Genomic DNA, 26077 nt, shown 5'->3' on the forward strand with positions numbered 1-26077 from the left:
TCCTGTGGGTGGCACAACCAGTGCTGCAGGCCCACTAGTAGCATTTGATTTACAGGCCCTGGCACCTCTAGTGCACTGTACTAGGGACTTACTAGTAAATCAGATATGCCAATCATGGAAAGCCAATTACACATACACTTTACAATGGAACACTTGCACTTTAGCACTGGATAGCAATGGTAATGTGCCAAGAGTAGCAAAAACAGAGTCCAGCACACATCAACAACCTGGGAAAAGTTAGGGGAGACCACGCCAAGGATGCCAAGTCTAACAATACTCCTCTCAGATCAGGAATTGTGGCTTAAAGATGGTATATAGAATTCTCAATGCTGGCCTCTGAGAGGGGCAGGCTTCACAATAATGATAAATGACTTTAGGGGTTTTTCCTTACTAGGACATGAAAAGCTTAAAGGTACATGCCCTGCCTTTTGCTTACATGGTACCCTGTCCTATGGACTATCTAGGGCCTACGTTAGGGGTGACAAATGTAGAAAAAAATAAAGGAGTTGTAAAGCTTAGCAAAAGGTTTTAAATGCGTAGTCGGGTGCAGGGAAACTGCACACGCATTCTCTGCAGTAACAGGTCTGAGACAGGTGTACAGGGCTACTTACGTGGGTGGCACAACCACTGCTACGGCCTGCTAGTAGCATTCAACTTACAGGCCCTGGGTATATGGTATACCATCTCTAAAAAGGACTTACATGAGAATTGAATATGCTAATTCTGGATACACCATTGTTACCATGTTTTAGGGGAGAAGCACATGCACTTTAGCACTGGTTAGCAGTGGGACAGTGCTCGGAGTCCTAAGGCCAACAAAAATATACAGCCACAAAACAGGATGTAAAGGCAAAACGTATGGGGGCAGACCATCCTAAGGATGGCAGGTCTAACAGCAGCATATGCTGATTCTGCGATAACTGTAACGCCATGCATTACTGCAAGTACTGGCATAGCAGCCTGCAGCGATTCAGGTATAACCACAATGCCATGCATTCCTGCAAGAACTGACGTAGCTGCATGAGCTGATTCATGTATAACCACAAGTCCATGCAGTACTGCAAGTACTGGGATAGCAGCATGTGCTGATTCAGGTATAGCTGCAACACAATGCATTACTGCAGGTACTAGCACAGCAGCATGTGCTGATTCATGTATAACCACAACACTATGCATTACGAGCTGATCCATGTATAACCACATTCAGTTATTCAGGTATTTCTGTAATGCCATGCATTACTGCAACTACTGGCATAGCAGCATGCGCTGATTCATTTATAACCACAAAACCAGGTATTATTATAAGTATTGGCATAGCAGCATGCACTGATTCTTGTAAACCTGCAATGCCATGCATTACTGCAAGTACTGGCTTAGCAGCATGTGCTGATTAAGGTATAACTCCAATGCCATGCATTACTGCAAGTACTGGCATAGCAGCCTGCGGTAACTCAGGTATAACCAAAACGCCATGCATTACTGCAACTGCTGGCATAGCAGCTTGCGGTGATTCAGGTATAGCTGCAACACAATCCATTACTGCAAGTACTAGCATAGCAGCATGCGCTGATTCAGGCATAACTACAATGCCATGCATTACTGCAACTACTAGCATAGCAGCATGTGCTGATTGAGGTATAACCACAACATCATGCATTACGAGCTGATTCAAATACAACCACATTCAGTTATTCAGGTATTTCTTTAACACCATGCATTACTGCACGTACTGGCATAGCAGCCTGCGGTGATTCAGGTATAACCACAACGCCGTGCATTACAGCAACTACTGGCAAAGTAGCATGTGCTGATTCAGGTATAACCACAACACCACGCATTACGAGCTGATTCATGTACAACCACATTCAGTTATTCAGATATTTCTGTAATGCCATGCATTACTGCATGTACTGGCATAGCAGCATGTGCTGATTCATGTATAACCACGACACCAGGTTTTATAATAAGTACTGGCATAGCAGCTTGCTCTGAATCAGGAATAACTGTAACACCATGCATTACTGCAAGTACTCGCATGGAAACATGCGGTTATTCATGTATTACTGTAACGCCACACATTACTGCAAGTACTGGGATAGCCGCATGTGCTGATTCATGTATAACCGCAACGCCAGGTATTATTGTAAGTACTGGCATAGCAGCTTGCTCTGAATCAGGTATAACTGTAACAGCATGCATTACTGCAAGTACTCGCATAGAAACATGCGGTTATTCAGGTATTACTGTAACGCCGGGCATTACTGCAAGTACTCGCATAGAAACATGCGGTTATTCAAGTATTACTGTAACGCCATGCGTTACTGCAAGTACTCGCATAGAAACATGCGGTTCTTCGGGTATTACTGCAACACCATGCATTACTTCAGGTACAGCACATGTTGATTGTGCTGCGAGAAACTGGCCTGGTGGTTGGTGACCCCAGGTTTGGTTCACAGAGAGGAGGCAGTTTCAACGAAGGAAAACTTTGATACATTTGTTAACTTGGGCTAAGCAACAATCCCAGCCTCTAAAATGATGTGCACAGGTATAGTGCAAAACAAACCAAAACAAACCAACATTACAACAATACAGTCAACAATGCAATAGGAAATGAAGAACTTTCAATGACAACAACAATTTAAGTAAAGTATTATAATGCTACAACAAAAAGTAAGCAAAACCCTAAAAGGTTACAAAAGGTAGAGCACCAAAAATACACCAACAAAATTCAAACGTTAAAAAAAACACATTCAAAACTAATCAGATATAAAAAAATGAAAACATCTCTAGCTGAAATGACAGTTCAAAAGTTGTTCAAGGAAAAAGTAAAAACATAATTTAAAAAACAACATTTGAACATAAATAGTAAAAACAAAAGCAAATTACAAATCAATCTCACCATAAAAAAATTGAAAACAACCCAACGGAAAAATGGTAAAATGATTGGAATAAGAATCCAATCGGAAAACGTTCAATATGATGCCCATGATCTGCCTAGAGACTGTGGTCGGAGCTCTCGGAGCACAGACAGACCTCCAGGGTGACTTCGATGAAAAACATAAAACCAAAATGCTCCCTGTGGCTTCCGCTTCCGGTAATCCGGGGACATCCGGCGGAACAGTTGTGAAGAAGGTAGAGGTATTTATTTCAGATATTGCTGCAGTGTTGTGCACTGGTCTCCATGGGCCCTGGTCACTTACAGGAAATGTTGCTGGGGTGTCCCCTGTCATGAGTCCACTCCACAAGCCCCTCTGCTCTGTGACATCACTAAAGTGCGGTGGGATTTGGTTTCCAACCTCAACACCTGGAAGAGAGCACTCGAACAAATGCTTATGACCTGGTCCTTCCTAAACTCAAGAGCGTCCTCCCAGGATGAAAATGAAATCCAGTTCAGACTTCAGCTTTCCTTCGGGGCATTGACACGGGCCTCTCATCCCAGGATAGACCCCCCGTGATTCACTAGAGACCCCTGGACACCGTGACTCCAAACTAATCGCCCCCTCGTGAGCCAGACAGGCTCTGCCTGGGCAAGAAACACCCAGAAGGCTCCTCCTTCCATCATCAGGCAGTAAACCACCTCGCAGGCTATGGGTGACTGCCCAGGCGCGTGGGGGTTTGAAATGAGAGGGTTGGCTGGCGATTGGGGGGAAATACAGAGTTTACGTCCCTTACCACATCAAGTTATTGGATAATTCACTCGAGGGCGCCCTGTTTCTGCTCTGGTGATGATTGTGAGTTGAATTCCATGTAGACTATTTTTTAGGTCAGGCCTGTGAGAGCATGTGCTCTTGCCTGCAAGGCTCTTGTATTCAATAATGGCCTTGGAACCTGCCCATACCTTACCATTCGTTGGCATCATTGTCGCTCTTCTTTGCTGCCTTGTCATTGGGCAGCCCCCGCTTTGTGTCATTTCCTTTAGTAGTTTAAGTCGAGCCTACGAGAGCAAGCCTTAGTGCATGCGCACTCGCTTGCGCGGCTCTTGTATTCAATAATGGCCTTGGGACCTGCCCATAGATTACCATTCGTTGGCATCATTGTCACTCTTCTTTTCTGCATTGTCTTTGGGCAGCGCTCGCCATGTGTCACTTCCTTTACTTGTTTAGGTCGAGCCTACGAGCACACACACAAGCACGTGCGCTCTCACTTGCAAGACTCTTATATTCAATAATAGCCTTAGAATGTGCCCACAGTTTACCATTCATTGGCATCATTGTCGCTCTTCTTTGCTGCCTTGTCATTGGACAGCGCTCACCATGCGTCACTTCCTTTAGTTGTTTAAGTCGAGCCTACGAGAGCAAGCCTTAGTGCATGCGCTCTCGCTTGCGCGGCTCTTGTATTCAATAATGGCCTTGGGACCTGCCCATAGATTACCATTCGTTGGCATCATTGTTGCTCTTCTTTGCTGCCTTGTCATTGGACAGCGCTCACCATGCATCACTTTCTTTACTTGTTTAGGTCGAGCCTACGAGCGCACACACCAGCGCGTGCGCTCTCACTTGCAAGACTCATATTCAATGATAGCCTTGGAACATGGCCACAGTTTACCATTCATTGGCATCATTGTTGCTATTCTTTGCTGCCTTCTCATTGGGCAGCGCTTGCCATGGATCACTTCCTTTACTTGCCGTGGCGCACAGATGAAGAACAGAATCATTATCTTTGATTAGTGCCCCTTCACTGGCTACTCTGATGTTTGCGCTCGAATCCAGGTACAGTTTCCGAGCTATGATGCAGTCAACACTGGCCGCGTCGCTGCTCTTTCTTGTTCCATATTTTACTTATCCTTACCCCCTCCATTTCTCCTCTCTTCCCGTCCCTGTTTCTTCTCCAAACCTCCCATCCACCCCATCTCTCTATTTCTTTAACCTATTAGTTAAGTACTCTACAACCGGCTGTCTCTTTTGTGTGGGCTCCTGTCTGCTTTCCCCTTCTTTGGTCTGTATGCTTCTGAACCATCCATGCCCCCCTCCTTTCCACTGTGTTGTTTCAGCACCCCGTTGTTTACGCACCCCCTCTGCTTCCCCATATGTGTTGACGGTCAGTGGATTCTCTCTGCACGGTGTTTGCAGCCACAGCATCCCGGTCACAGGCAGCTCTTGCTGTTCCAACAAGCTAGTCCACCCCATGCCCACGATAAAGCACCTGCAGGAGCCAGGGCCTGCTACTGCTTCCCTCTGTCTAGTGTCTCTCGGCCCAGTAACAGTGTCTCTTATGCCATGGGAAGCAATTCACCTGGTGCGTCTGCTTTAAACATCCCGGGGCATATTTACAAGGCCTGTGTGCCGCTGCTGCGTCACTTTTTGTGACGCACCACGGCGGATAGTGCAGGCCCATATCTACAAGGCTGAGCAAAGCCACTTTGGGTGGCTTTTCATGGCCTTGTAGATATGGTGTAAGGCAATGTATCGAAAGCCGCTGCGTTGCGTTACACTGCATTAGGGAGGCATCCCATGGACGTTACAGTGGGTGCTTCCATGCAACACCCAATGGGTTTTGACACATTCCCAGATTTACAAAAATTCGTAAACCTGGAAATGCGTCAACCCTGTACACCTCCCCCAGAGCAGGCACAACAAAGAGAAATATCTTTATTTCTACATGCTGTTTCTTCATTCTATGTGTGCATTCTGCAGCAAACATAAAACAAGGAAAATGCCTCACAGAATTGTTTTTGTGCAGGAAGATGCCCCTTCCTGCACAAAACACAATCGTGCTAACAATGCAGACACCCATGGTGCAACGATGCCTGCATTGGCGCAGGCAGCAATTTGTGCACCCGTGCAGGGGGAAGGGCATAAGTGCACTATATCTTGTAGATACTGTACACTTCTTCCCTTTCCAGGTGGCACAGAGCAGCGCGGCAAGGTCACTTGCTGTGCTGTCCAGCGCCATGGGGCTTGTAGACATGCCTCCCGCCCCCAGTTTGTAATATACACTGCTAGAAACAATGATCCTTTCAGCTTTGCTGCTAAGGGACAGTCCTTGGGATGGGTGTCTGCTGCTATGAAATGGAGGGCGGACTGAGGAAAAAACAGACTGTAGTGGTGGCTGGAAATGGCCAGTAGAATGCCACAGCAACACAAGTGTGCACTTCCCACGCCACCCTTCACCACGGTTTAGTCACAAGGTGCCCTTGGCATAGCATTAAGCTTTTAAGTGTGAGTAATCATATTAATACGACTATTTATTCACTTTCGAGGAATCATATGAACGACGCCATTCATGCAAAGAGCTTTGAGTGAAGCAGTACCTGAGTGCACCCAGGCTCACTGAGTTTTAATGCTGTTCACTCAAGGGCATGTCTCACAGCATTTATCACTGTGTACATACCAGACCAGCCGTAAGAGCAGCCATGATTCTCCTTGTACGTCAGACTGTCTTCAGTCATGGGAGCAGCTCCATTTCAAGATCCTCACGCACCGTACAAAGCTCTAAAGAATCAAGGGCCGTCCTACGTCAACCATGGACTGAACTTCCATCTACCACCAAAACACCTGCGCTCCTCCTCTCTTGCCCTCATGCACACACGCATTTGTTGCAGCGGGAGACGCTCTGCCTTCTACATCGCTGTCAAGACCTGGAACGACCGGCCTCCCCACCTCCGAACAACTCCTCCCTGGCAGACTTCAGAAAGAAACTCAAGACCTGGCTGTTTGACGGAGACTTGGCAGCCTCAGCGCCCAGATACCCCCAGGGGTGACAGAGCAGCGCTTTACAAATGCAGATAGATTGACTGATTAATTGATTAACTGATAGGAGACAAGGCTGCAGCTGTATTCACTCGTTTGTAGACCCGACAGCCATTTCATAGTACCATTCATTCACTGTTGTCCATCATATGCTGTTCATGCAAAGCTGGATTTTGTGGACAGAGCACTTCCTTCATCCAAGCTTCAGCTGGATGCGGGTGACAGCTTTGCCAAGCAGCACTGAAGCTGAGACCCCTGGCGACCACTAAATGATGTCCATGGTCCAGGGGTAGTGGGAAATCAACAACATGAGCAACATATGTATGTGCTATGTATGTGCTATGTATGTGCATACTATTTTATATACATAAATGCCTCTCTCACCGACTACTTTCATATAAGGCATAGCTAACAATTTCCTCAGTTTCACTTATGAGATGAAGGACTTTATCGTCCCTGTTGCAACTGTGATGAAAATCCACTTTCCTCTCCAGATAGAATCACTTGAGTCAGGGATGTTATTGAGGAGGCATCCAGGTCAGGAGAGGAGGCACCTGCATGCATGTGTGTTTTTTAACAATAGTTCCTCGTCCTTTAAAGCTGTGACCTCTAGCCATATCAGGCACATTAATGATGGGGCGACTCAATGCACAACACGCCTCTACCACAAGCCTTCCTCGGAGGGAGTCTTTCATTCACTAACTGGTTTTCCATCAACACATAAACTTTATAAACAACTATACCTCTCTCATCGGGTGTGATTACTCCAGAAGAACACAAATATGTGAAACACCAGGGCTGTGTGACTTGCAGATGCACCCACTGTCACCGATCTTAATTTAGATTCTGCAAATTGTCCCTCTTTAGACCAGGACCAAATAATTATCAAACGCTTTTCTCCAGGCATTTTATTTCTGGAAGAGGTGTGTTTAACGTTCTCCCTGTAAACCACTGATTACCGCTACAAAAGTCACCTAGCAGCATGAGAAAAAGCGTTTTTTTCTTCTTTAGCCATGCTGCACAGCATTGGCAGTGCTAAAAGGCTAAAAGCTACTGGCAAAGCCTATAGGTCCCAAAGGTAACACCTATTGGCTTTGCCAATGCCTGTTTATAATTCCTTTATTTTTCCGGGATGTGTCCCTCCTCTCTTGCCTGTTAAATGCCTCCCCACTATCAGTATCAGATGGGTGGAGGAGAACCCTCCTTCCACCATCCACCCCTGTCCCTGTTGGTTTAATCTTCTAACGGGCTTGCGTAGCAGTCACAAGCCTGGCTTGCGCTGTTTCTTTCCGCTTCTCTCACACACACATGCGCGCGACTTGGGTAGAAGAGAGGGCGGCCGTACAGCTATGGAGAGGGTCTGCCTCCTAGAAACAAAGCTGGAGTTGTCACTAGAGCCCGCCTCCAGGTCTGAACAGTCCTCCTCCTCTTCGCATGCCCCACTATGTTGCTGTTTGTTTTGTATTTCTCTTATACAAATGGGGATATCACCCAGGTCTCCCTCTAAACTTCACTCAGTGTGAGACCCCCTGGGTGATAAGCCGCGCTCTATAAATGTTGATTGATTGACCTCTTAGTAGTTGAAGTGAAGTAACCACGACATGACGATGATGTAGGATTCACCCTCTGGTTTGTAGGGAGAAACGTTCTGGCTCATTGTCCAAGTGATAATCCGCTTCTTGTGCGAAAGCTTTGGCAGACTCTTGTGTTATTTACAAGGCCTTTGCACCATTGTTGTATCATTTTTTTGAGATGGCAGTGGAGCTAAGCAGTGCTTTACACTGCTCCAGATTTACAAACTGACGCATTGGGGCCAATGTGTCCATTTGTAAACCCTTGCGTAACATTATACCTGCGCCAGGTATAATGTTTTCCCAGACAAAAAGTCACGCAGAACTGATGCAGTGACACTTATAACATTTCACTGCGTCATTCTGCAGCTCCACTTCGTCAAAATTTTAACACCGGCTGAGAGCAGGCACAACATTGACGCAGGGCTTTTCTCTATGGGAGCCTTCCTCGTATTGCTGGAGTAGCGTCATTTTTTTTTGCTAGTCTAGCAATTGCGTCAGTTAAGTGCCATAGATGCATCAGAATTTCTGAAGCATCTGAAAAAGTGTGCCATGGAGCTCTGTATAGTAAATACAGTGCATCCATGGTGTTGGTATGGAATCATTGGGCAATGCAAGAAATCTAACGCATCTGGGCTAATGCGTCAGTTTCTTATAAATGAGGCCCTGGGTATGTTACTGTGTGCCTTAGACACATGCCCTGACTTACAGAATCTTTATTTGCACAGTTAATAAAAACCATTACAATTATAGGATGAAAACAACAGGCGTTGGCACACCTTCCGAACTTTCAGACATTTGTATAACCATAGTAAAAATTAAAAGACATAGGCCTAGATTTAAGAGGGCCTAGCGCCTCCTTTGACACATTAGCATATTTTTTTTTACACTCACGTGGCCCAAACAAGGCCAGATTTACAAAGTGGCATAATGCATGCATTGCGCACTTTGTAACCCCTGTACCAGGCATGATTTATGCAAGGAGGGGGCGTTCCCCTATCAGGTGAGCCGCATAAATGGCGCAAATAAATCTTTCTTTGCGTCATTTATTGGGGCATTTTTAATGCCTGCACAAAACAGGTGTTAAAAGGGGACACACCATTGTTTATAATGGACCCCTATGTACTGTTCAGGGTTAGGGCCAAAATGTTGGCACTAACCTGAAGAGTACATCAATAGAGTCAAAATTTCTGATGCTATTGCCGCCTACCCTGCGCCATGGTGCGCTCTATTACAAATACGGCGCACACATGGTGGCGATAGGGTGGCACTAAGGGGTGCTAGGAAAGTGGCGCTCCCTAAATCTGCCCCGCAGATTAAAAAAAATGTGTATCATCTACAACAGTGGTTCCCAACCTTTTGACTTCTGTGGACCCCCACTTTATCAGCACTGGAACCCGGGGACCCCCAATGAATCATTATTGGAATCCGGGGACCCCCCCCCCCAGTGAGTCATTACCGAAAGCTGGGGGCCCACTCTGTTAATTTTATTACATTTTCTAATCAGTCACGGACCCCCTGAGGAGGCTTTGCGGACCTCCAGGGGTCCCCGGACCACAGGTTGGGAACCACTGCTCTACCAGGCTATTTTTCAGCAACTGAGGATGAAAGTGCAATTCGACAAAAGTTTTCAAAGCACAAAACCTTTTGCGGGTTACATGCGACTGTGTGACATTCCCAATTAAAAGTAAGCTTCAGCAATCCAAGATAATGAAACATGGGCATTGGCTATAAAAACATTTCTCCCTTGAGTCGCATGGCTAAGACTACACTAATGATGTGAAAGGGAAAAATTGCTCATCACCACTTCTCTTATCATTAGTTCAACTCGCAACAGTTGGGCAATTTGTGCACATTAGCAAATAGTTCCTTCATGAGTCTTTTTCACTCTGTACTCTCCTTAGACCCCCGCGTGGCTAAAACAAATGTGCAACGTTATTGGACCGTTTCGGAGCAGGAGCATCCCCCCGCAGCCAGATCTTCTTAAGAAGGAATTATTCTTGAGCTCCCGACAATCAGACTGATTCAAGTTCAAGATTATATTGTTTTAATAGCTGGTTCACTAATAAGAGAAATTTGGCGAAGCATGCTATAATTTGTGGCGTTGTCCCTTTAATGCATGGGTTAAGACTTTCACCTGCCTTGGGGGTCTTGACTCAGTATGTTATCTTGTGCACGAGACAAGTGCCCCGAGTGTCTTGACTCAGTATGTTTTCTTGTGCACAATCCACATGCCCTGAGTGTCTTGGCTCGGTATGTTGACTTGTGCACAATCCACGTGCCCCAAGTGTGTTGACTCACTATGTTATCCTGTGCACAAGACAAGTGCCCTGAGTGTCGTGACCCGGTATGTTATCTTGTGCACGAGACAAGTGTCCTGAGTGTTGTGACCCGGTATGTTATCTTGTGCATGAGACAAGTGTCCTGAGTGTTGTGACCCGGTATGTTATCTTGTGCACGAGACAAGTGTCCTGAGTGTTGTGACCCGGTATGTTATCTTGTGCATGAGACAAGTGTCCTGAGTGTTGTGACCCGGTATGTTATCTTGTGCATGAGACAAGTGTCCTGAGTGTTGTGACCCGGTATGTTATCTTGTGCACGAGACAAACTGCCCCGAGTGTCATGACCCGGTATGCTATCTTGTGCACAAGACAAGTGCCCTGAGTGTCTTGACCTGGTATGTTATCTTGTACACGAGACAAGTACCCCGAGTGTCTTGACCCAGTATGTTATCTTATGCACGAGACAAGTGCCCTGAGTCTTGTGACCCGGTATGTTATCTTGTGCATGAGACTAGTGCCCCGAGTGTCGTGACCCGGTATGTTATCTTGTGCACGAGACAAACTGCCCCGAGTGTCATGACCCGGTATGCTATCTTGTGCACGAGACTAGTGCCCCAAGTGTCGTGACCCGGTATGTTATCTTGTGCACGAGACAACTGCCCTGAGTGTCTTCACCCAGTATGTTATCTTGTGCACAAGACAAGTGCCCTGAGTGTCATGACCCCGGATGCTATCTTGTGCACGAGACTAGTGCCCCGAGTGTCGTGACCCGGTATGTTATCTTGTGCACGAGACAAGTGTCCTGAGTGTCGTGACCCAGTATGTTATCTTGTGCACGAGAAAAGTGCCCCGAGTGTCTTGACCCAGTATGTTATCTTATGCACGAGACAAGTGTCCTGAGTGTCGTGACCCGGTATGTTATCTTGTGCACGAGACAAGTGCCCCGAGTGTTTTGACTCAGTTTGTTGTCTTGTGCACAATCCAAGTGCCCTGAGAATCTTGACCCAATATATGATCTTGTGCACGAGGCAAGAGCCTGAGTGTCGTGACCCGGTATGTTATCTTGTGCATGACACAAGTGCCTGAGTGTTGTGACCCGGGATGTTTTCTCGTGCATGAGACAAATGCCTGAGTGTCTTGACCTGGTATGTTATCTTGTACACGAGACAAGTACCCCGAGTGTCTTGACCCAGTATGTTATCTTATGCACGAGACAAGTGCCCTGAGTCTTGTGACCCGGTATGTTATCTTGTGCACGAGACAAGTGTCCTGAGTGTCGTGACCCGGTATGTTATCTTGTGCACGAGACAAGTGCCCAGAGTGTCTTGACCCAGTATGTTATCTTGTGCACGAGACAAGTGCCCCGAGTGTCTTGACTCAGTTTGTTGTCTTGTGCACAATCCAAGTGCCCTAAGAATCTTGACCCAGTATATGATCTTGTGCACGAGGCAAGTGCCTGAGTGTCGTGACCCGGTATGTTATCTTGTGCACGAGACAAGTGCCCGAGTGTCTTGACCAGGTATGTTATCTTGTGCAAAAGACAAGTGCACCAAGTGCCTTGAACGGGTATGTTATCTTGTGCATGAGACATGTGCCCGAGTTTCTTGACTCAGTATGTTGACTTGTGCACAATCCACATGCCCTGAGTATCTTCACCCGGTATGTTACTTGTGCATGAGACACGTGCCCTGAGTATCTTGACTCGGTATGTTATCTTGTGCATGAGACAAGTGCCCTGAGTGTCGTGACCCAGTATGTTATCTTGTGCACGAGACAAGTGCCCCGAGTGTCTTGACTCAGTTTGTTGTCTTGTGCACAATCCAAGTGCCCTGAGAATCTTGACCCAGTATATGATCTTGTGCACGAGGCAAGTACCTGAGTGTCGTGACCCGGTATGTTATCTTGTGCACAAGACAAGTGCCCCGAGTGTGTTGACTCAGTATGTTGACTTGTGCACAATCCACATGCCCTGAGTATCTTGACTCGGCATGTTATCTTGTGCACGAGACCCGTGCCCTGAGTATCTTGACTCAGTATGTTATCTTGTGCATGAGACAAGTGCCCTGAGTGTCGTGACCCAGTATGTTATCTTGTGCACGAGACAAGTTCCCCGAGTGTCTTGACTCAGTTTGTTGTCTTGTGCACAATCCAAGTGCCCTAAGAATCTTGACCCAGTATATGATCTTGTGCACGAGGCAAGTGCCTGAGTGTCATGACCCAGTATGTTATCTTGTGCACGAGACAAGTGCCCGAGTGTCTTGACCAGGTATGTTATCTTGTGCAAAAGACAAGTGCACCAAGTGCCTTGAACGGGTATGTTATCTTGTGCATGAGACATGTGCCCGAGTTTCTTGACTCAGTATGTTGACTTGTGCACAATCCACATGCCCTGAGTATCTTCACCCGGTATGTTACTTGTGCATGAGACACGTGCCCTGAGTATCTTGACTCGGCATGTTATCTTGTGCACGAGACCCGTGCCCTGAGTATCTTGACTCGGCATGTTATCTTGTGCACGAGACCCGTGCACTGAGTATCTTGACTCGGCATGTTATCTTGTGCACGAGACCCGTGCCCTGAGTATCTTGACTCGGCATGTTATCTTGTGCACGAGACACGAACTTCGAGTTTCTTGGCAAGTGCTTTACATGATTTTACTATGTTGTTTGATATCAGATTATTTCACTTTGTTGCGCAATTACCTCCCCCCAAACTGCAACCCCTTTTCACGTGGGTGTTTATGAACCCTGGAACCAGGCTGACTGGATTTACGTGATTGTGTGGCAGTAATATTTTCCGCATATGGATTTGAATTTAATGCGGTTACACATTATCTTTCACCTGCTGTACAATCTGTAGATTTTAACAAAAAATGTTTCTAGTGCAAACGGATCAAAAGTTACTAAAACTTTCTAAGCGCGCTGCTGCGCAATGGAAGGCCCTTCACGGAGGTTTACGGGTCACCCTCCTGTTGCTTGATGCTGTATCTGGGTGTCAGACTGATACCGACGCAGGGGAACCCTTCCACAGATAGTGTGAAGGTGAACACAATTATGAGGTAAAACTACCATAAAATATGCTGCATTATCTGACATCATTCGCCTTTTCTGGCTGCATAATTTAGTAAACTCTGCCGCATAATTTGGTCCTCCCCTGCCTAGAGCCAGCCCCCCCCCCCCCCCCCCCCGAGATTACCAATGGCAGAATTAGCAGTGTAGAGCAGATGATAAATATGTAAACGTAACATTTAATTCCAGAGTGCCTCATCCCCATCAGTGGCGTACGTGGACCCCCCACTCATTCAGAGCTCTCAGGTGTGGGTACTGTGCTCACGTGCACCCGCACTACAATTTTGGTACCAGTGCAGCGTAATTACACAAGGCAGTGGTGACCAGGCATCCCGGATTTACCGGGACAGTCCTGGGATTTCACCAGCTAAGGAGACGAGGGTGGCTGAAAACTGCAGGAGACACTATTTTGTGTGTTCGAAAGCAGGACTAGTTAGCAGCTCGTAGCAGAAAGCGTTTTAATTAACAGGAACGATACTGGGTTTAAAAATAGCATTTCCTTAGTACCTCCTTGTCTGTGTTTTTATGTTGATGAGCGCTGTCATTCTGTGCCCCTTGGCTGATGTAAAATTATAGCCCACCTTCTGTTTTCTCAAAACGTCCCAGTTTTGGGGTTTTACAATCTGACCTTTCGCGTAACGCGAAATCCCCCGAAATACGCCAGCGTTATTGCTACTTTGCATTGACCTGCTCAAAAGATCATCTGGAGAAAATAGTGACACACATCTGTTTCCACGGGGCTTGCAGTATTTATGTCATTTCTTGATGAAGGCAGGTTCACTAGCCCTTTCCTCATCCACTTTGGATGTACAAATGAAACAAGTGTTTCCCCGTTAACCAGAAGATGGCGCTCTAGGGTCACGATTGCAGATTAATGGGCTTGTCCTGCCAGCGTTTTTACTCCAGCACAGAAAGAACCATCCCTAGCAGAGGTAAAATGCTACCTAGGTAGAGGAGAGGCCGCTCCTCAGCAGAAACAAAGAGGCCCTGTCTCAGCAGTGACCGCAGAGCCCTTTATCAGCAGTGACCTTAGAGGCCCTGTCTCAGCAGTGATGGTAGCGGCCTTTCCTGAACTGTGGCTGGAGAGAAAATAGATAGAGGCCTCAGCAGTGACTGCAGAGACCCTTCCTCAGCAGTGACTGTAGGGGACCTTCCTCAGCAGTGACAGCAGAGCCCCTGCCCAGGCAGTGACAGTAACCGTAGGAGTCCTGCATCAAAGGAAACCGAAGGGCACTGTCTCAGCAGTGACTGCAGTGGCCCTGCCTCAGCAGTGACCATAGTGGCCCTGCCTCAGCAGTGACTGCAGTGGCCCTGCCTCAGCAGTGACCATAGTGGCCCTGCCTCAGCAGTGACCGCAGAGGCCCTTCCTCAGCAGTGACCTGCATTTCCTCCTCATGCCCAGGCCTGGCTCTGGGAGCCACTGCTCTCCTCCTGAGTGATTATGACAATCAGTGAAGCTTGTTTCATTTCCTAGAGAAACATTTTGCCCCGTTCTCCCCAAACAGCCTCTTGAGGCAGTCAGTCCTTTAACACCCTGGGCCCGAACCGCAAAGGGAAACTTAGACCAAAAGTCTAGCTGTACTTTGTGAGTCGGGCTCCCTGAAGGGCGGCTGCGTGCACACGCGGGTGTGCAGTGAGCGGGTACACACGGAGGCCACACATGTCCATCACTGTTTCACAGCAGCACAGCATGCACATGCAGGCGAAGGCCCCCCGGGACCCCCACCTCTCACCTCCTTCTCCCCACAGATGTGGCTGACGGTGGACGCCGAGGCTGGGCTGGAGGACGGTCCCAGGACGGACACCACTCCTTTCGGTAATATCTGACACACTGCGGAAGAGAGAGAACAGACTTCACACAAGAGGCAAAACATGGCACGGCCTCCCACTGCCCCGCAGTGACCACTGGGGCCTTTGTGCTCACTGAACCCAGACTCAGTGCTTTAATGCCAGCGGTCCCAGCCTGAGAGCCCCATGGTCACTGAACTGAGAGTTCCACACTCACTGAACCAAAACTATGATCGAATGAAACCAGAACTATGCATCTGCTCTCACTGGAAATAGAACTGATGGGTCAGTGCTCCCTGAAATTATAGGTCACATCCGAATGCTCACTCAATACAAATCAGAGCCCCGGCTCACACACCTTCACGGGTGCAAGAGATAGAGAGAGAGACAGGCAATACGAGACCACGGACACTAGTGAGTACTTCTGGATGAGAAACAGGCTCACTAGTGTTCGTGGTCTCGTGCTGGCTGTCTCTGTCCCCCTGTCTCTTGAACCCATCAATACTCACTTGTATCTCTGGTCTCGTACTGACTGTCTCTCACCCTGCAGTACTCACTAGTGTCCGTGGTCTAGTACCGGCTGTCTCTCACCCAGCAGTACTCATTAGTGTCCGTGGTCTCGTAGTGGCTGTCTCACCTAGTTCTCCTACTGGCTGTCTCTTACCGAGAGGTAATCACTTGTATCCGTGGTCTCGTACTGGCTGTCTCTCACCCAGCAGTACTCACTGGTGTCTGTGGTCTCGTACTGGCTGTCTCCCACCCAGTAGTGCTCACTAGTGTCCGTGGTCTCCTACTGCCTGTTTCTGGCCCTCTCTATAGCCCTCTAGCAGTACTCGCTAGTGTCCGTAGTCTCGTACTGGCTCTCTGTCCCTCTGTCTCTTGCACCCAGTAGTAATGAATAGTCTCCATGGTCTTGCACTGGCTCTCTGTCCGTCTCTATCTTGCCCCCAGCAGTACCCAGAATAGTGTCCGTGATCTTGTACTGGCCGTCTCTCACCCCGAGGTACTCACTGGTGTCTGTGGTCTCTTACTGCCTGTCTCTCACCCAGCAGTACTCAATAGTGTCTGTGGTCTCGTACTGGCTGTCTCTTACCCTGCAGTACTCACTAGTGTCCGTGGTCTAGTACCGGTTGTCTCTCATCCTGCAGCACTCACTGCTGTCTGTGGTCACGTGCTGACTGTCTCTCACTCTGCAGTACTCACTGGTGTCTGTGGTCTCGTACTGGCCGTCTCTCACCCCGAGGTACTCACTAGAGTCTGTGGTCTCCTACTGGTTGTCTCTTACCCACAGGCAACCACTTGTATCCATGGTCTCGTACTGGCTGTCTCTTACCCTGCAGTACTCATTAGTGTTTGTGGTCTCGTACTGGCTGTCTCTCACCCAGCAGTATTCACTGGTGTCTGTGGTCTCGTACTGGCTGTCGCTCACCCCGAGGTACTCACTAGTGCTTGTGGTCTCGTACTGGCTGTCTCTCACCCAGAGAAACTCAGTAGTGTCCGTGGTCTCGCAGTGGCTGTCTCTGCCCCTCTGTCTCTCACCCAGCAGTGCTAATTAGTGTCCCCGTCTCATAATGGTTGTCTCTGTCCCTCTCTCTCTCTCTCTCTCTTGTACTCAGCAGTACTCACTAGTGTCAATGGTTTCGTACTGGCTGTCTCTCACCCAGAGGTACTCACTAGTGTCTGTGATCTCGTACTGGCTGTCTCTCACCGAGCAGTACTCACTGGTGTCTGTGGTCTTCTACTGGCTGTCTCTAACAGAGTAGTACTAACTATCGTTCGTGGTCGTGTACTGGCTGTCTCTCACCCAGCAGTACTCACTGGTGTCTGTGGTCTCTTACTGCCTGTCTCTCACCCAGCAGTACTCAATAGTGTCTGTGGTCTCGTACTGGCTGTCTCTTACCCGGCAGTACTCACTAGTGTCCGTGGTCTAGTACCGGCTATCTCTCACTCAGTACTCACTAGTGTTCGTGGTCTCGTACTGGATGTCTCTCATCCTGCAGCACTCACTGCTGTCTGTGGTCACGTGCTGACTGTCTCTCAGTCTGCAGTACTCACTGGTGTCTGTGGTCTCGTACTGGCCGTCTCTCACCCAGTAGAACTCACTAGAGTCTGTGGTCTCCTACTGGTTGTCTCTTACCCACAGGTAACCACTTGTATCCATGGTCTCGTACTGGCTGTCTCTCACCCCGAGGTACTCACTAGTGCTTGTGGTTTCGTACTGGCTGTCTCTCACCCACAGGTACTCAGTAGTGTCTGTGGTCTCGCAGTGGCTGTCTCTGCCCCTCTGTCTCTCACCCAGCAGTACTAATTAGTGTCCCCGGTCTCATAATGGCTGTCTCTGTCTCTCTCTCTCTTTTGTACTCAGCAGTACTCACTAGTGTTAATGGTTTCGCACTGGCTGTCTCTCACCCAGAGGTACCCACTAGTGTCTATGGTCTCGCACTGGCTGTCTCTCACCCAGGGGTACTCACTGGTGTCTGTGGTCTTCTACTGGCTGTCTCTAACAAAGTAGTACTAACTATCGTTCGTGGCCGTGTACTAGCTGTAACTCACCCTGCAGTACTCACTGGTGTCTGTGGTCTCTTACTGCCTGTCTCTCACCCAGCAGTACTCAATAGTGTCTGTGGTCTCGTACTGGCTGTCTCTCACCCTGCAGTACTCACTAGTGTCCGTGGTCTAGTACCGGCTGTCTCTCACTCAGTACTCACTAGTGTTTGTGGTCTCGTACTGGCTGTCTCTCACTCTGCAGTACTCACTAGTGTCTGTGGTCTCGTACTGGCTGTCTCTCACCCTGCAGCACTCACTGATGTCTGTGGTCTCGTACTGGCTGTCTCTCACTCTGCAGTACTCACTAGTGTCTGTGGTCTCGTACTGGCTGTCTCTCACCCTGCAGCACTCACTGGTGTCTGTGGTCACATGCTGACTGTCTCTCACTCTGCAGTACTTACTGGTGTCTGTGGTCTCGTACTGGCCGTCTCTCACCCAGTAGTACTCACTAGTGTTTGTGGTCTCGTACTGGCTGTCTCTCACCCTGCAGCACTCACTGGTGTCTGTGGTCTCGTACTGGCTGTCTCTCACTCTGCAGTACTCACTAGTGTCTGTGGTCTCGTACTGGCTGTCTCTCACCCTGCAGCACTCACTGATGTCAGTGGTCTCATACTGGCTGTCTCTCACTCTGCAGTACTCACTGGTGTCTGTGGTCTCGTACTGGCTGTCTCTATCCCAGTAGTACTCACTAGAGTCTGTGGTCTCCTACTGGTTGTCTTTTACCCACAGGTAACCACTTGTATCCACGGTCTCGTACTGGCTGTATCTCACCCAGCAGTGTTCTCTGGTTTCTGTGGTCTCGTACTGTCTGTCTCTAACCCAGTAGTACTCACTAGTGTCTGTGGTCTCGTACTGGCTGTCTCTCACTCTGCAGTACTCACTAGTGTCTGTGGTCTCGAACTGGCTGTCTCTAACCCTGCAGCACTCACTGGTGTCTGTGGTCACATGCTGACTGTCTCTCACTCTGCAGTACTCACTGGTGTCTGTGGTCTCGTACTGGCCGTCTCTCACACAGTAGTACTCACTAGTGTTTGTGGTCTCGTACTGGCTGTCTCTCACCCTGCAGCACTCACTGGTGTCTGTGGTCTCGTACTGGCTGTCTCTCACCATGCAGCACTCACTGATGTCTGTGGTCTCATACTGGCTGTCTCTCACTCTGCAGTACTCACTAGTGTCTGTGGTCTCGTACTGGCTGTTTCTCAAACTATAATTCTCACTGGTGTCTGTGGTCTCGTACTGCCTGTCTCATACCCAGCAATACTCAATAGTGTCTGTGGTCTCGTACTGGCTGCCTCTCACCCTGCAGAAATCACTAGTGTCCGTGGTCTAGTACCGGCTGTCTCTCACCCAGCAGTACTCACTAGTGTTCGTGGTCTTGTACTAGCTGTCTCTCACCTTGCAGTACTCACTGGTGTCTGTGGTCTCATACTGGCCGTCTCTTGCCCAGCAGTACTCTCTGGTGTCTGTGGTCTCGTACTGCCTGTCTCTCATCCTGCAGTACTCACTGGTGTCTGTGGTCTCTTACTGCCTGTCTCTCACCCAGCAGTACTCTCTGGTGTATGTGGTCTCGTACTGGCAGTCTCTCAGCCAGCAGTTCTCACTAGTGTCTGCGGTCTCAAACTGTCTGTCTTTCATCCAGCAGCACTCACTGGTGTCCATGGTCTCGCACTGGCTGTCTCTCACCCAGTAGTACTCACTAGTGTCTGTGGTCTCGTACTGGCTGTCTCTCACCCAGTAGTACTCACTGGTGTCTGTGGTCTCGCACTGGCTGTCTCTCACCCAGTAGTACTCACTAGTGCCCGTGGTCTCGTACTGGCTGTCTCTCACCCAGTAGTACTCACTAGTGTCTGTGGTCTCGTACTGGCTGTCTCTCACCCAGAGGTACTCACTAGTGTCCATGGTCTCGCACTGGCTGTCTCTCACCCAGTAGTACTCACTAGTGTCTGTGGTCTCGTACTGGCTGTCTCTCACCCAGTAGTACTCACTGGTGTCTGTGGTCTCGCACTGGCTGTCTCTCACCCAGAGGTACTCACTAGTGTCCATGGTCTCGCACTGGCTGTCTCTCACCCAGTAGTACTCACTGGTGTCTGTGGTCTCGTACTGGCTGTCTCTCACCCAGAGGTACTCACTAGTGTCCATGGTCTCGCACTGGCTGTCTCTCACCCAGTAGTACTCACTGGTGTCTGTGGTCTCGTACTGGCTGTCTCTCACCCAGAGGTACTCACTAGTGTCCATGGTCTCGCACTGGCTGTCTCTCACCCAGTAGTACTCACTGGTGTCTGTGGTCTCGTACTGGCTGTCTCTCACCCAGTAGTACTCACTAGTGTCTGTGGTCTCGTACTGGCTGTCTCGCTGCAGCTCGAAGATCTCCACCTCCACGCGGGCCTTGGCTGAGGTCTCGCTGATGCTGTTGATGTGCTCTCGAGCTAGGGCCAGTGCCAGGCGCTCTCCAGGGCCACAGACTGTCTGGTCATCGAGGATAGCGGCTGCAGGGTGAGGAGAAACAGACAGGAGCTGGTGAGACCTCAGGGTGAGGAGAAACAGACAAGGCAACAGTTGATGAGGCCTCAGGGTGAGGAGAAACATACAAGAGCTGATGAGACCTCAGGGTGAGGAGAAACAGACAAGAGCTGATGAGACCTCAGGGTGAGAGAAACTGGAGAAACAGACAAGAGCTGATGAGACCTCAGGGTAGGGAGAAACAGACAGGAGAAACAGACAAGAGCTGATGGGAACTCAGGTTGAGGAGAAACAGACAGGAGAAACAGACAGGAGCTAATGAGAACTCAGGGTGAGAAGAAACAGACAGGAGCTGGTGAGAATTCAGGGTAAGGAGAAACAGACAGGAGAAACAGACAAGAGCTGATGAGATCTCAGGGTGAGGAGAAACAGACAAGAGCTGATGAGACCTTAGGGTGAGGAGACACAGACAGGAGAAACAGACATGAGCTGATGAGACCTCAGGGTGAGAGAAACAGGAGAAATAGGCAAGAGCTGATGAGACCTCAGGGTAAGGAGAAACAGACAGGAGAAACAGACAGGAGCTGATGAGAATTCAGGGTAAGGAGAAACAGACATGAGAAACAGACAAGAGCTGGTGATAACTCAGGGTGAGGAGAAACAGACAGGGGAAGCAGACAGGAGTTGTTGAGAACTCAGGGTGAGGAGAAACAGACAGGAGAAGCAGACAAGAGCTGATGAGAACTCAGGGTGAGGAGAAACAGACAGGGCAAACAGACAAGAGTTGATGAGACCTCAGGGTGAGGAGACACAGACAGGAGAAACAGACATGGGCTGATGAGACCTCAAGGTGAGAGAAACAGGAGAAACAGACAAGAGCTGATGAGACCTCAGGGTAAGGAGAAACAGAAAGGAGCTGATGAGACCTTAGGTTAAGGAGAAACAGACAGGAGCTGATGAGACCTCAGGATGAGGAGAAACAGGAGAAACAGACAAGAGCTGATGAGAACTCAGGGTGAGGAGAGACAGACAGGAGCTGATGAGAACCCAGGGAAGGAGAAACAGACAGGAGCTGATGAGAATTCAGGATAAGGAGAAACAGACAGGGGCTGATGAGACCTCAGGGTGAGGAGAAACAGACAGGGAAACAGACAAGAGTTGGTGAGAAAAGAACTCGAGTGAGGAGAAACATGCAGGAGCTGATGAGAATTCAGAGTAAGGAGAAAAACACAGGAGCTGACAAGAAGAGAACTCAGGGTGAGGAGAAACAGACAGGAGAAACAAACAGAAGCTGATGAGAACTACGGGTGAGGATAAACAGGAGCTGATGAGAACTCAGGGTGAGGAGAAATAGACGGGAGAAACAGACAAGAGCTGATGAGAACGCAGGGTGAAGAGAAACAGACAGGGGAAACAGGCAAGAGTTGATGAGAAGAGAACTCGGGTGAGGAGAAAAAGAAAGGAGCTGATGAGACCTTAGGGTAAGGAGAAACAGACAGAAGGTGATGAGACCTCAGGGTGAGGAGAAACAGACAGGAGAAACAGACAAAAGCTGATGAGAACTCAGGGTGAGGAGAAACAGACAGGAGAAACAACAGGAGCTGATGAGAACTCAGGGTGAGGAGAAACAGACAGGAGAAACAGGCAGGAGCTGATGAGACCTCAGGGTAAGGAGAAACAGACAGAAGAAATGGACAAGAGCTGATGAGAACTCAGGGTGAGGAGAAACAAACAGGAGAAACAGACAAGAGCTGGTGAGAATTCAGAGTAAGGAGAAACAGACAGGAGCTGATGAAAACCCGGGGTGAGGAGAAAAAGACAGGAACTGGTGAGAATTCAGAGTAAGGAGAAACAGACAGGAGCTGATAAGAAGAGAACTCAGGGTGAGGAGAAACAGACAGGGGGAACAGAAAGGAGCTGATGAGAACGTAGGATGAGGAGAAACAGACAGGGGGAACAGACAGGAGCTGATGAGAACTCAGGGTGAGGAGAAACAGACAGGAGAAACAGACAGGAGCTTATGAGAACTCAGGGTGAGGCAAAACAGACAGGAGAAACAGACAGGAGCTGATGAGAACTCAGGGTGAGGCAAAACAGACAGGAGAAACAGACAGGAGCTGATGAGAACTCAGGGTGAGGCGAAACAGACAGGAGAAACAGACAGGAGCTGATGAGAACTCAGGGTGAGGCGAAACAGACAGGAGAAACAGACAGGAGGTGATGATTACTCGGGGTGAGTAGAAATGGTGAGGAGGAGAATCCTCGAGGATAGGCGATAAAGGGAGTGAGGAGAAGATCTAATGAAGTTGTGGGGAAACTTCAAGGTGAGACAACAAGAGCAGTGAGAAGAAACAGCACGGTGAGGGGAAATAGTGAGGTGAGGCGAGGAGATAAAGGAGGGGAGGAGAAACAGCAATGGGAGGGAGAAACGTGCAATCTACGACACCTCCAGAAAAGTGTTGCAGGCATGTTTTAGAATAGCTTCCGCTTTTAGAGCTCTTTAGGTTTTAACTGTAATGTGTTTTTCTTTGCGGCTTCCGTGCCAACGTAGGACCCCACTGATTCCAGTTATGTCCTTTCATCTATTACTAACAGCTTCACAGTTCTGGATTTAATGCTGAAGCACTCTACCATGAACCCAGAAGGCCCCCGCCAGTTTTTAAGTCCTGGATTTAATACAGAAGCATTTCAATTTCATAATGTATCTTTCTAGCTCACCTTAGAGTTTTGCAGTTCTGAATTTTATCTTCCATAATGCGCTGTTCTGGATTTAATGAAGAACGTTTCCCCCACCTGGAAGCCCCCTACTAATCTGTATTGAATGTTCCACTATGTACATCCGCACATCCTCCCAAGAGCACCTCAGCTGCCCACTCTGTCCCCTCCCCAAGAACCCATAGATTCTCGCCCCTCTAATCCTTCTGGAAAGCCTACAACTCACAAGTTTGATGCCTTAGTGCGGTTCTCTAGTTTGTCTGTAACATTTAGACGCAGATTTATTCATATGTCACGTAACACAGCACAACAACCAAATCACCCTTTCAATATAAAATACTATGTTCAGACGTAATTTAATATGTTTCCCACTTTGCATGTTTACTGTACAGTGCAGAAAACATGCAACGTTTTAAAATTTAGAGGGGGAAAAAGTTCTATTATTTAGCACTTTTCTCAAAGGGGTGTAATGTTTGGCTCAAAAGCCTGTCTACTATTGTCAGTAGATAGCACTTTTCTCAAAAGAAGATGGGTAGTGGCGTGGGAACACCCATGTGCAAGTCAAGGGGTGCCCCTTCACACAAAGCAGCTCAAAGTAACACAAGAATTTACTTTATACTGTAGTAAACTGTCCAGTGCAAAATAAGTTTTGTGCTGGAAAGTAAATTACAAAACAACACTTTGTGCCAATTTACTTCTTTTTTTTGACTTTACACTGGCATGGAGTGTTGATCAATCAGGCCTACTGTCTTTCTGTCCTTAGAAAATGCACTAAAGGCATCTGACACAGTTTTAATTCCCCCACCGTGTTAGGTCCAGAAGAATGGCTTGCAAGAGAGAACTTGAGAGCTGAGAATTAAAGAAAAAGAGTAGCCAGTTTAGTTTCTCAGTGATTATTTACTTATTAAACCAGAGGCACACATTGGCTATGGAGGTTTCGACCCTGTGCTTGAACAGATATCATAATGCCAACAAAATAATGCTGGCAGAAAGGGACTGAGTGTTTGAAAGAGCACCTTTAATTCTTTTACCTACATTTGTTATTATCTATTACCTTATATATGTTTTGTTCATCTCCACCTCTACTCATTTAATACCATATTTCACTGATACTGTCCCGTTCTTCTGTACATTTCAATTCTTGAATAACTCTGAAACAGTGCTAAGCAGTGACACCAGTTGAAAAGTGTCTGCCATGGCCACTGACTCTAAAATACCACTGGGGGGCGCTGTATTGTAACACAATAATATCAGTTTATCTTTCAGATGGCACCAGTAAGGTCACTTTACTGAGTGGATGGGCCCCGTCAGGGAGAGCATTATATGCAGAAAACAGCTCCAGTGAGAGGGGGAGTGGGAGCCCAGTAGAGACTGGTCTACAGGGCAGAGGCAGGCCCAGCAACAAGAGCCTGCAGACTTGAGGAACAGTGCAAGAAAAGTCACTTTTAACACTGACACAGCTGCTGACTACAAAGGTAGGACAAAGATCTGCTCTCAAATAAACCTGCATTAAAACAACACCTCTCAGCTGGAGGAGATGACGCCCTGGTCGCAGCTCTGACTCATGCACACAGTGTGATTTCAGGCAGATGATTTTAGGAGCTGTCCGATCAGAAAACTAATCGCCAGGTATCAGGACACAAGTTCAGCCTGTGGTGTAAACATGTAGTCCTAAGTGAACGGGTCTTTGTCACCTGGGGAGACCTATTAGTTAAGTGCAGCTTTCGGACTCTGTGATACCCCTCGTCATTGCTAAGGCCTACATCTCCCATCCATGGATGGTTTATAGGCCCTTATCAGCTGATGGGGCTGACCTATATGAAAATACAGGTGTCTGTACAGCAGACTTGTACCCCAGGAAGGCCAGAATGGCTGTGGTTAAGTTTGTCAGATCTGGCGTGCATGATTTACTCTGTCTCACCTGTTGGAAAGGGGGTTTCTGGTTGGCTAGGGTATTCACCTAAGCCATGCAGAACCCACAACTCTAGTAAGGGTGAGTAACTTAAACACCCAAGATACCTGTGCTCACCCCGAGCTTGGCACAGAGCAGTCAGGCTTATCCCCAGAGGTCATGTGTAAAGCGTTTGCACAACACACACACACACACTTCTGACACAATAAATACACCTGAAGATATTTCACAACAGGTTATATAAAAATAAACTGCATTGCATAAACATGGATTAGAACGACATAAATCAATAATAATTTGTCAAATAGGTAATTGTCTGGATTTATATTTAGGGATGGGCGGGGAGCTCTGCTTCACTGGCGGAGATAACGCGTTTTTTGGAACTCCGTGCTCCGCTTGGTGCGCGGAGCTTTCCAAAAAACTCTGCTCACCCCATCAGCGGAGAGGAGCTCACTCAGTGCGCGGTGCAGCCCAGTATGAACTGCACAGCGCAAGCACAGACAGACTGCGCTTGCTCTCTGCAGCCCATAACTGGGCTGAAGTGTGCACCAGAGCAGAGGAGGGAGGCAGCCTCTGGAGAGGACTCGTCATCGCGGTCGGAAGAGGAGGAGAGGCGGACCCACTGGAAGACCCAGGTAAGTCCTTGTCTCTTTCTTTGTTTTGTCGTTGTTTGTGCACACTGGTTCACAAACAGGGACTGAAATGGCAGTTCTCGCTGCCTACGGACCTGGCCTGAATTCGGGCCAAAGCTGCAGGCAAAGAAAGCTGCCATTTCAGGCCTCTTGTGCACCGGCCTGTCCCATGTGCACTGCACATGGACAGGGCGGTGCACAAGAGGCCTGAAACACCAGCTTTCACTGCCTATGGCCCTTTTGATTGCACCCATCTCAGAAGCGCTAAGCAGGGTTGGGCCTGGCTGACCAGGCCTGACCCTGCTTAGCGCTTCCGAGATGGGCGCATTCACGAGGACTCCGCGGGGCACGGAACTCTGGCTTTGCGGAATTCCACTGAGTTTTTTTTTCAACTCTGCGGAATTCCTCAAAGC

General features: G+C 48.3%; 1 protein-coding gene across 2 annotated transcripts in view; it reads right to left on the reverse strand.

Annotated features, from left to right (window-relative positions):
• Positions 1 to 26077, reverse strand: part of GRIK5 (glutamate ionotropic receptor kainate type subunit 5) — a 994397-nt gene that overhangs the window by 228747 nt on the left and 739573 nt on the right. For both annotated transcript variants that reach the window (XM_069201377.1, XM_069201378.1), the window contains 2 exons: positions 20267 to 20431; positions 15344 to 15441 (listed from right to left, as the gene is read on the reverse strand). In XM_069201377.1, the coding sequence (XP_069057478.1) occupies positions 15344 to 15441; positions 20267 to 20431 (263 nt within the window). The remainder of the gene's footprint in view (positions 1 to 15343; positions 15442 to 20266; positions 20432 to 26077) is intronic.

The sequence above is a fragment of the Pleurodeles waltl genome, chromosome 7 (assembly GCF_031143425.1).
Source record: "Pleurodeles waltl isolate 20211129_DDA chromosome 7, aPleWal1.hap1.20221129, whole genome shotgun sequence".
NCBI classification, from domain to species: domain Eukaryota; kingdom Metazoa; phylum Chordata; class Amphibia; order Caudata; family Salamandridae; genus Pleurodeles; species Pleurodeles waltl.